The sequence below is a fragment of the Nothobranchius furzeri genome, chromosome 17, assembly GCF_043380555.1.
Source record: "Nothobranchius furzeri strain GRZ-AD chromosome 17, NfurGRZ-RIMD1, whole genome shotgun sequence".
Taxonomy (NCBI): domain Eukaryota; kingdom Metazoa; phylum Chordata; class Actinopteri; order Cyprinodontiformes; family Nothobranchiidae; genus Nothobranchius; species Nothobranchius furzeri.
The window spans coordinates 39977987-39989585 of NC_091757.1; the positions used below are offsets into that span (position 1 = coordinate 39977987).

Below are 11599 nucleotides of genomic sequence, written 5' to 3' on the forward strand. Positions count from 1 at the left end.
CCTGGATGCTGTAACTAGTCCGACTGTAATGATACAGAAGGTTCCTCTTGAAACATTTGGTATTTGGGATCTGTCTCCCAGTAATCATAGATCCGGGGTCTGAGGGACTTCTATGCCAGACCAAGCACCCAGGATTTCCAGGACATCAGTCCAAAAGGGTAAAACAATAGAACATTCCCAAAAACAATGTAGATATGTCCCCATTTCACTGTTACATTTCCAACACAAATCATTTGGCATTAGTTTCATTCTATGCAACCTGGTAGGAGTATGGTAGTATCTATGCAACACCTTGTACTGTATAAATTTACTTCTAGCCTCTTTCACATATTTACCACTGTCTGATAAGATATTTAGCCATTTTTCATTTGTGTAGTCTGTTTCTAAGTCCCGCTGCCAAAGTAGTTTGACGCCTGAAGACTCCCCACTGAAACCATGATTAAACAGTTTATAAAACACCGAAGCAGTGTGGCGATCACGTGGCATTTTAATATAACCTAAAATATCATTCTCAGGAACTTCCTTAAATTTAGAAGTCACACAATGTCTCATTTGGAGGTATTTCCAAAAATATCCTTTACCTTGAAATTTGTAAGTACGGGTTAGATCCTCGTAAGACATAAAGTTTCCATCTTTATACAGATCTCCAATATTACATATACCACGTGAGTGCCACTGTCCCCAAAACACCGGTACTTTACCAATACATATAGCAGGGTTATTCCAAAGAGACGCATACTTCTGGACGTGTTTTTCTTTATCTTCCTCCCAGTATTTAACTAGTTTTGCCATTTCAAATGATAGATAATGGAGCTTTGGGTCCAAAAGTCCCAATCCACCTTTCTCTCTGGGGGCATACAATTTCTCCATTTTTATTCTTGCTCTTTCACCCTCCCACAAGAAATGTTTAACCAAATGTTCATACCTTTTAAAAAAGTCCTGAGGAATAGAAATAGGTAGCATCATGAGCATATAATTGAGCTGGGGTGCTATAATCATTTTAATAATATTAATTTTGCCCCATAAAGTCAATTTTAATGCCTCCCACTTTTCAAAACTTGTTTTGATTTTTGACAAAACTGGGTTTAAATTTAGTGAAGGCAGTTCACCTAGCTCTTGGCATAATTTAATCCCCAAATATTTCATGGCTTTAGGTGTCCATTTAAATTGAAATTTCTCCACCATATGTGAATAGCACAGACCCGACAATGGCATAGCCTCAGACTTGGACCAATTAATTGTATATCCAGAAACTTTTGAGTAGGATTCTAGAGTGTCCATTAAATGTGGTTAAGTAAGTGGACTAGTTATCGTTGCTAGAATATCGTCTGCATAAAGAAGTAATTTGTGTTCAACTTGGCCCGTTCTTATACCTCCAATATCACTATTTGACCTAATACTCACAGCTACCGTTTCTATAAATATAATGAGTAATAGAGGACTGAGAGAACACCCCTGTCGGGTCCCACGTGACAAACTGAAAAAAGGTGAAATAATTTTGTTGGTTATAACTGCCGCCCTCGGCTCTTTATACAATATTTTAACCCAATTTATAAATTGTGACCCAAATCCAAAATTTGATAAAGCAGAAAAAAGAAAACCCCATTCAACTTTATCAAACGCCTTCTCTGCATCTAAGGAGAAGGCAGCTACAGGCTCATCCTTTGACTGGCTCAACCACATTAAATGCAGCAGTTTCCTGACATCATCCACTTAAGAACGGTTTCTTATAAATCCTGTCTGGTTCAGGTGTATGATATTAGGAAGGACTTGTTGTAAGTGCCTGGCTAACACCTTAGTAAGTATCTTACAATCAGAGTTCAACAAACTAATCGGCCTGTAATTTGATGGATCTGTACTATCCCTGTCTGTTTTTTTTTTTGGAATCAAAGAAATCAGTGCTTTGTTCAATGTGGGAGGGAGTTGGCCTCTTTCTAAAGATTCTTGGAATACTTTTTGTAAAACCGGGGAAAGAATGTCTATATACTCTTTATAATACTCGGCCGGAATGCCATCGTAGCCTGGAGATTTCCCCCTTTTCATTAGTGAAATCGCTTTTCTAATTTCTCCTTCTGTTATTGGACCCTCTAACAACTCTGCCTGTTCCTGAAGCAATCTAGGTAGACTGAGTTTAGAGAAAAAATAATCACACCCTTCCTGGCTCTCAGCATCAGTCACCATGGACGCATAGAATGTTTCATAATATCGCTTAAAGACATTATTTATATCTTTTTCTGAGGTTACCAAAGAATTACCTTGTTTAATAGCAGGAATACTGTTTGAGTAATCCTCCTTTTTAACTTGTCTTGCTAGTACCTTCCCCATTTTTCACCTCCCTCATAAAATGTAGTTTTTAATCTAAACAAGGAGTATTCCACTTTCTTATTATATATTTCATTAAACTGAATCTTAAGCCCACAGATGTCTCTATAAATTAATTTGCTATACTGAATAGACAGAATATTTTCTCTCAATTTAATTTCCTTCTCCAATTCTTGAATCTTAAGGACACTATCTTTTTTTTAAGCGTATGCTATCAATTTGCCCCTCACATAAGCCTTAGAGGCTTCCAAAACACTTTGAATATATTCCGTACTACCAATATTTACTTCAAAGAAATGTTTAAGATCTTCACCCAAACACTCCTTAAATGATTTATCCTGTAATAGCGAGACACTCATCCTCCACCTTGAACCTCTTTTATTCTCCAGTCCTAGTTTAATACTAACTTCAACTGCTGCGTGATCAGTCAGTGCAATTGTTTTTATATCACAGCTTATTGCATTAGATAACATAGATTTAGAAATTAAAAACAGATCGATCCTAGAATAAGATTTGTGGCAATGAGAGTAAAATGTGATGGATTAATTAACCTCCACACATCGATTAGGCCCATATCTTCCCTTAACGTATGAACTGCTTCTCTTCCCTTAGAACTAATTGAGCCTTTAGATGAACTTCTATCCAAAACAGGATCCATTACTTCATTCAGATCACCTGCTAGTATTATTTGTCCATCCATGTCTCCCAATACCCTGTTTATCGAATGAAAAAAAGAGGGTCTTCTTTATTGGGGGCATAGATGTTACACAATATTAGCTTTACTCCCTCTACCAAAGCTTGGACACATACCATTCTTCCTTCTGTATCTTTAACTTCTTTAATCAATGAAAATCAAATACTTCTTTTAATAAGTATAACTACCCCATTGCGAGCACTCGAATAGGAACTATGAAAAATATGATTTACCCCACCACCTTGGAACCTCAGTTCTTCACCGTCCTTTAAGTGGGTTTCTTGAAGAAAAATTATATCAGCTTGTATTGACTTTAAATAAGATAGTAATTTACGCATTTTGGTTGTATTTCTACACCCATTAATATTCCAAGATATACATTTTACATATTTCCCTGTCATTTCCAATTGTAAGTTCCAATAGGATTTAAACCCGCAACCATGCTAGACAAAATAAACCTTTCCTCTCCTGAAGAAAAGACCCACTGTATGGGTGCACACAGCCAAAAACATAACAAATAAAAAAAAACATTCCCATGAACAGGGCCTAAACAAAAACCTTATCGGGTCCGTAGGATGCTGCTCTGCTTCTCCCCTCCTAAGATGACAGATGATGAGATCTGCCCTCTCCAACAGTCAGACACCAGATGTCTCAGGCTCCTCGAGATTACGTCATCAATCAGTCGAATTTGGGGTCTCCCCTCCTTGCACCCTCTTCTCCTGCTCATCCTCGTTGCTGAAAAACTTTTCAGCTGCCTTTGCCAGTTGAAGCTTACATTCCCCCCCCCCCCCCCCCCCCCCCATCCACTTTACACGTAGTGTTGCCGGGAACGCCAGGGTATATTTGACATTGCGCTCCTGAAGCCTTCGTTTCACAGCGTTAAAAGCCTTCCTTTTTCCCCCCTTAATTTGCATTTTGTACAATCGAAATTGATACTATGTTCTCTGTATTTGACCCATCCTCTGGGGGAGCGGTGAACTGCAGACATGGCTTCAATTGGGAACCATTTGGTGGTTTAATCGAACCAATCGTTACTTTAATGCCAAAACCAATCATGTTTTAAATAAATCTAAATATTTAATCATAGGTGTTGACTTGAACTTGAATTGACTGAACCTAAGCTCATTTTTTTCTTACAGGAACTTCAACTCAGACTACCTGTCATGTGACTGTGGGCTGCGTTGGGTGCCGACCTTCTTTCGCAGCAGCACGGCGCGGTTAGGAGATGAAACGCTGTGTGCCTATCCCAGTAGCCTGAGGGGAATGCCCCTTCGTGCGCTGAAGGAGAGCCAGCTGAGCTGTGGTGAGGACCTTGGCTGCAGGGAGACACATGAATGAGGCGGTTTGCCACTTTATTTCAGAGAGAATTACCCAGTGAATGACAGTCGCACTGTAATGAAGCTTGAGTCCATTCTGGACGTCCTGTCTCAGCAGGGACATGTTAACTAAATGTGTGAGAACTCTGTGTTGACAGCTAGCCCCATGGGTTTTATTGACAAATTGTTGCAGTCTGCATCCAATATGCTTCTGTGGAAGCATTTACCAAAAGTTCAATGGTTTAAAACAATTTACAGTGAAATGTGACAGCCATATCTGGGACTATTCCCACCGTGTTCCTCAGAAGGTCCACCGGAGCTGCACACCATGTCCCTGCTGCCATCCCAGCGTCAGGTGGTCTTCAGAGGAGACCGGCTGCCCTTTCACTGCACTGCTGCCCTTGTGGACAAGATCACCAGCTTACACTGGCGCCACAACGATCAAGAGGTGACATCCAACCCAGACAAGGGTGTCCAGCTGGAGAATAATGTGGTGCATGACTGTACCTTTATCACCAGGTACAGAAAATAAAATCTGGTTCAGCTTTGACTTTCTTTTTCATGTTCTTCTCACATGTGCTTTGTGTTTATTCCTGAGTACATTGTTCTAATTTAGCATTTGGGGATAATGTGTTATGATGACCTAACATGTCTTCATTCAGTGAGCTGATACTATTCAACGTCCATGTGGAGGCCAGTGGGGAGTGGGAGTGTGTGGTCACCACTGGGCGGGGCAACACCTCCCGCACTGTTGAAATAGTAGTGCTGGAGAACAGCGACACCTTCTGTCCTGAAGACAAAATCATCAACAACCGTGGAGAGTTCAGGTTTGGCATAGTAACATCAAACTGTACGAGTGGCTTCGAATGAATTTAGTATTTCACTGGGTGTTTATTTTGGTTCCACAGGTGGCCGAGAACGGTGGCAGGCATCACCTCTCATCAGTACTGCCTGCAGCCGCATCGCCCCTCCCTGACAGTCGAGGGGGAGCGGGAGCAGAAAAGAGCGTCTCGGTATTGTGACCGCTCTGGAAAGTGGCAAGAGGGCGACTACTCAGAGTGTCACTACACCAACAGCATCACTCGTGTTCTGCACACTTTCATCCTGGTCAGTACCACAGAACAAAGGTCTTTTTGAGAATTCCAACAATAAAACATTAATCTTCATAAAAAGTCACTTGGCTTTACATTTCAGAGGCCGATCAACGTGTCCAACGTTGTGACTGTGGCCCATCAAGTGCAGACCTACACCCTGGAGGCTGCGGGTTTCACCGACTCTGTGGATGTGCTGTACGTGGCGCAGATTATGGAAAAGTTTATGGAATATGTCAAACAGCTGAGAGAGGTGAGAAATATTTAATATCAAATAAAACAAAAGTGTGTTTAAAGATTCCATTCTAATGGTGTGAACTTGTGTGTGCTTGCTCCAGCTGTCGGAGATAATGGTTGAGATGGGGAGCAACCTGATGCAGGTGGATGATCAGATCCTCGCTCTTGCCCAGAGGGAAAAGAGAACGTGTAGCTCCATCATCTACTCTCTGGAGACTTTGGCCTGGCCTCAGCTGCACACTCACGCTCAGGACTTCTCTGTGGTAATCTGAATTTTTATTAAGTATTTGTGTGTATTTCATTACAGCTCACACGGTGTAATTGATTGCAATGTTTGGAAATGTTGTTGATTTCATATTAGGAGACATGCATGAATCAAAACGCAAAATCCAATGCAATTTTACATCTTTCTGGCATCATTAATTTGAAAAACATGAGTGTCTGGACTTATTTCATATGATCAATGTATTAAATGATTTCGACAGGTGTCTAAGAACATTGTGATGGAGGCCCACCTAGTTCGAACAGCTCATTTCACCGGCATGACCTGCACTGCGTACCATCGTCGTAAAACGTCTCTAAATCGGCCTGGAGTGGAGCTGACAGACCCCACCAGTGAACAACAGCTTCATTTCCGCTGCAGCACTGGCTCCCATAACACCTCCCTCAATAATTTCCCCCTGAAGGTGAGGGTGCTACATACTGCTTCCTTAACAGCACGTTTGATCTATTTAGTCTAATATTAGGATTGGAAAGTAGATTTCAGAGCCAAATATTAAAGATTTGTATCCGTTTTACTGTTTTATGCAGAACTCCGTAGCTCTGGCTTCTGTGACTCTTCCAGCCACTCTATTTCCACCTGATGCTGCGGCTGATTGTAAACTGCAGTTTGTAGCTTTCCGAACAGGAAGCCTTTTCCCTCTGTTACTAAACTCAAGCAACAAGGTTGAACACTCCAGCAGAAGATGTGTGAACTCTCCCGTCATCTTTGCTGGCCTTAGTAAGAAATGATATATTTTTAATTTTTGTTTTGCACATTTGGGAATCGTCTCCTAAAGTAAGTGTTGGCAGTCATATGTCCTTTTAAAAAATGCAGTTTCATCTTTTCTCCCAAACTGTGACAGATGGTTGTAACATGTGGAACTACTCTGAGCCGATCTGGGTGTCCCTGCGTCACTTGTCTCCCGGTTCAGATGCAGTGGCAGCTCAGTGGATGCCGAGGGGACCTGAGAGTCAGGGAAGCTGGAGCCAGGAGGGCTGTCAGCTTGTCCACAGTGACAGAAGCACCTCAACAATACGCTGCTCCGTCCTCAGCAACTACGCGGTGCTTCAGGTGGGGGAGGAGATTTTATGATCTAATCATTTAGGATCCTCTAGGTTAGACTTTCTTCTGACTTGTGTGTGTTTTAATTTTCCAGGAAGTGCCTGACTTTCCACACCCCAGCCTGATTGCTGTCAGAGTGCTCCACCCTGTGGTGTATGCATGCACTGCAGCACTCCTGCTCTGCCTCTTCACCATCACCATCACACACATACTGCATCACAGGTACTGACGCGTATATGTGTAGCAACCTTTTTTGATGTTGCTATCTGTCACATCTTCTTATGAAACTTCCCCGTGATTTTACAGTTCAATCATCATATCAAGAAAGAGCTGGCACACATTGTTGAATACCTGTTTCCACATCGCCATGACAACGGCTGTTTATGCAGGAGGCATATGCTTAACGAGCTACCCTCTAGTCTGTCAGGCGGTACGTTTTCCATTTGGAAACTGTTCAAAAACGAATGTATTTCAAAGTCGATCAGCTTTTTTAAAAATCTGATCTACTTGTGATACGTAACAGGTGGGCATTGCTCTGCACTACTCCTCCCTGTCTGCGCTGCTGTGGATCGGAGTCAGTGCCAGAGTCATTTACAAAGAAGCTGTGTGGAGAACGCCTCGACAGACGGATGGAGAGTCCCCAGCTCCACCTACTCAGCGACCTATGCTCAGGTCAGTGAGCTCCCCTTCATACACATTCAACCACTGCTTGCACCATGACCACACTGTTTCCCATCAATAAAGTTTATGATCAGACTGTGGGAGAAGTCTTGTTTTTTGCACACGGCCACCCAAGACGAGCACCATCAACGGCAGTTATTGTGCTGAAAAACCAAAGTCCCTCTGTTTTTAGAAAACCTGGGTGGTGGTGGGTAAATAACTGGATAGTGATGTACACCAAAAGCTTTATGGATTTGGAGCTGGAAAGATGACGAATGTGTGCCACCAACACTAAAGAACCAGTGGGAGTTGTCATAAATCTGAGCAGAGGGGATTCAAGGGGTGCACTGTCTCCTTCACAAGTTTCCTTTTGTTCATCCACCCATTTTTCTGACACTGTGATCTTAAAACTGCTAATTTCACACGGTGCCCCCGACCTCATCGGATCTCCAGTCATTCCTTTATTGCTGAGCCAACTACTTTGAGGCTTGGTTGTAATAAATGCCTGACCTCTAGAGTCTATGCTGAACCTTCAGTAGTTGAATGGCAGATCTCACAGTTCAGGTCAGATTATAAACAGTATGTCCAATAAAGGAAATTGCGGTTCCAAACTGATTCCTGTGAAAGAAAATGCTTTCATCTTTTGAATGGGAGGAGTTGTGTTTCACATGTTTTTCTATGTTGTTCCAGGTTCTATTTAATAGCTGATGGCGTTCCGCTTATTATATGTGGAATCACTGCAGCTGTCAATGTAAACAACTACGGAGACAACAGCCCTTAGTAAGTGAATCAGTGTTCATCCATGATTTTGGCTCTTGACTTTGAATTGTTTGGTTTGGTGCTGAAGCCAATAATAATTCTGTGTGAAATTCACAAAGAAGTCCTTGTGTTTCATTGACTCTTCTTTCATTCTTCTGCCTCTTGCAGCTGCTGGCTGGTTTGGCGCTCCAGCCTGGGGTCTTTCTTTGTCCCAGCTGGCTTGGCTGTGCTGGTGACCTGGATTTACTTCCTGTGTACAGTGTTTCGCCTGAGGCACCGTGTGACCAAGGAATGCATAGGAACCACCCTGACCTCTCCTGGGACTGAGGGCCATCCTGCACTGGCAGGAAGCACCAGCCTGCTCTCCACTGACTCTGTGGGGGGACCTATAACCCCAGTTGTGCCTCCAGAGGATCAGTACTCACTGAAGACTCAGTTCTCTGTGTTGGTAGCCACCCACTTCCTGTTTGTGGCTCTGTGGTGTTGTGGAGCCATGGCAGTGTGGCTATCAGGTCACACCAGCTTATTGTTCAGCTGTCTCTATGGGATAGTCACAACAGTGTTGGGGGTGTTTCTGGTGGTGCACCACTGCTTCCGACGTCTTGATGTGCAGGCGTCATGGCTGGCTTGTTGCCCCGGCTATCGCCACTCTCATCCCATGTCTGCCTACACACACACCTGCACAGCTGGAAGTGGAGTGCAGACCTCTGAGCAAGGATCTCAGCTCTACATCGGCTGCCATCCACCCGTTGACTCTCATAACTCCTCCTCAGCCAGGTCATCATCCACACCGAGCGGGATCAGTAATGTTGGACCTGGGCCTTGCAAGCTCACCAACTTGCTGCAGGTTGCCCAAGACAATCCAAGCAACACGTCACGGGCTCCAACAAGCAACAACACAAGCACTAGTACCGACAACCTCACCAAGCCAACAAACAATGTTCTGCCAACTATGAACTCATCAGCACCTGTACATCCTCAGCGAAGGAAAATCAGTAGCAGAACTAAAGGGAACAGTCAGTATTATCATCGGGGTGAGGGCAGAGGCCACTATCGCCTCAAAGCTCTAAGAACTGCTGGAGGTGGCGGTAGTCTAGGAACTTTAGGGCCTACAGGTTTGGAGCACCTCTACTCATCACATGCTGTTTACAAGCAGGCCACGAGTGAGAATGGCAGCATTCACCACAGCCTCTCAGAGAACCAGGCCAGCCTGCTGACAAATGGGAAGCGGGTGGGGGAATCGGTAGCCACTAGCCCCTCCGAGGGAAGTGATGGGGGCAGCAGCGGGAGCCGCAAACCCTTCCCTCTGCTGCCTTCTGCTGCCAGCAGAGTGGCAATGCATGATGCTCAGAGACGATGCTCCAGCAGAGACAATTTAAGAGCATCTGCAGAGCGAGAAACCAAGCGCTGCTCCTACCCTTTGAACAGTGTCACCACCGCTGTGCCGGGGGCCGCTGCCCCAAACGGCACCCTGAAAACCTCTGTGTTAGAGCTTGAGCAGGACGTGAGCAGCACAGACCAGTCCCAGTGCTCTGTTGGGATGAAGAGCGGCTTGTGGAAAAGTGAAACCACAGTGTGAAGCACAGTAGAACATCAATGCATTACCTGAAGAAAAAGACTTGGTTGTGTTCTAATGGTGTCCTAATAATTATATAATTTAAGATATTATCATACCATGGAGGCATCCAGGACCCTAAACTGGTACTTTTGCCTCTGTAGTGTTGTTTGTTTGCTGTGAAACAATATTGTTGTTTTCAATCATAGATTCACTTTTATTTTAATCGCTTTACAAAAAAAAATGTACCAAACATTTTTTGAAGTTGGCATGCATTGTTGCATTTGGTTGTTTAATGAAAGCTTTACTGTTTTAGTTGTAATTTCTCCTATGCAAATCAACTCTAGCATAAAATGGATTACAGTGTAATCCATTCACCAAGTACAGCTATATGCATTTAATCTGAGGGCAAACGTTCATCTGTGAGTTTGCTCTAAGTGATTGTTTATCTATGCTAATATATGTGCATTTATGTTGCTGTGCCTTTGTGTGTGTGTGTGTGTGTGTGTGTGTGTGTGTGTGTGTGTGTGTGTGTGTGTGTGTGTGTGTGTGTGTGTGTGTGTGCGTGTGTGTGTGTGTGTGTGTGTGTGTGTGTGTGTGTGTGTGTGTGTGTGTGTGTGTGTGTGTGTGTGTGTGTGTGTAATAAGAGAAAACTCACGAGTGTGGCTGTACAGAATCCCAGAGTGAATTAAAATTGCTAAGACTTTTGAACTTTCAGAGCTTTCCCTTTTTTCTGATCCAACCTCCATTAAGCCAAAGGGAGAAAAAGAAAGAGGCATGACACTTTGACTACCACCAGAAAACTGACTGTCTCCTATGGACAACAGGAACACCTTCAGTAAAATTTAGGGATTACAAATTGCTTCAAATGAATCCCAATAATTTTTGTGTCATGGCAGTGGTGTTAAAACTTCTCCAAAAATATCAACAAATTAATTATTATGGGGCAGCAGTAGCTCAGGTGGTAGAGCGGGTTGCCTCATGATCGGAGGGTCATGGGTTCAATTCCAGCTCCCGCCAGGGGTATCCTGCTGTTGTGTCCTTGGGCAAGAAACTTCACCCAACTTGCCTGTGCTAGAGGTGGTCAGAGGGGCCGACGTCGCCAAATGGCAGCCTCGCCTCTGTCAGACCTCCCCAGGGCGGCTGTGGCTACAAGCAGCCTACCATCACTAGCAGTGTGTGAAAGCGTCTTTGGGGGTCTTGAAAAGCACTATATAAGTTCAATGCATTATTATTATTAATGATAAAAAGGCCACGCATCTGTTGTTTTACCAGAAAACTTTGTCTGTGGTAACTTGCATAGACCAATGATGTACTTCTGCTTTTAAACTGTCTGATACACCAGCAATTTAGGAAATTACTCAAAAAGGAAATAACATTTACACCAACAACACGCTGTCTTAGTTTTCCCCTATTGTTCTTTACTGCAATCTGGTAATGTTGTGTGTTTAAACATGTTCAGTCTGTTTCACTGCCATTCCCAACCAGGAAGTTACTGTGACTCATTTTCTAATGGAAACCTATTTTAGGCTCTGACAGACTTGTTTTGTCCATGATTCAGAATAACTAATACAGTTTGTCCAAAATGTTTAATTTTATCTGGGTCTTTTTTTAGAAACCATGATTAGATGAATTTCTTAT

At 43.2% G+C, this 11599-nt stretch overlaps 1 protein-coding gene across 2 annotated transcripts in view; it reads left to right on the forward strand.

The window, feature by feature from the left end:
* The window catches only part of adgra2 (adhesion G protein-coupled receptor A2), a 53145-nt gene extending 41594 nt beyond the window's left edge, over window positions 1-11551 (forward strand). For both annotated transcript variants that reach the window (XM_015972310.3, XM_054731406.2), the window contains exons 6-19: window positions 4156-4319; window positions 4638-4851; window positions 4995-5159; window positions 5241-5439; window positions 5527-5676; window positions 5762-5923; window positions 6146-6346; window positions 6471-6660; window positions 6785-6993; window positions 7079-7206; window positions 7291-7414; window positions 7508-7656; window positions 8335-8424; window positions 8572-11551. In XM_015972310.3, the coding sequence (XP_015827796.3) occupies window positions 4156-4319; window positions 4638-4851; window positions 4995-5159; window positions 5241-5439; window positions 5527-5676; window positions 5762-5923; window positions 6146-6346; window positions 6471-6660; window positions 6785-6993; window positions 7079-7206; window positions 7291-7414; window positions 7508-7656; window positions 8335-8424; window positions 8572-9982 (3556 nt within the window). In that variant the 3' untranslated portion in view covers window positions 9983-11551. The remainder of the gene's footprint in view (window positions 1-4155; window positions 4320-4637; window positions 4852-4994; window positions 5160-5240; window positions 5440-5526; window positions 5677-5761; window positions 5924-6145; window positions 6347-6470; window positions 6661-6784; window positions 6994-7078; window positions 7207-7290; window positions 7415-7507; window positions 7657-8334; window positions 8425-8571) is intronic.
* The last annotated feature ends 48 nt before the right edge of the window (window positions 11552-11599 follow it).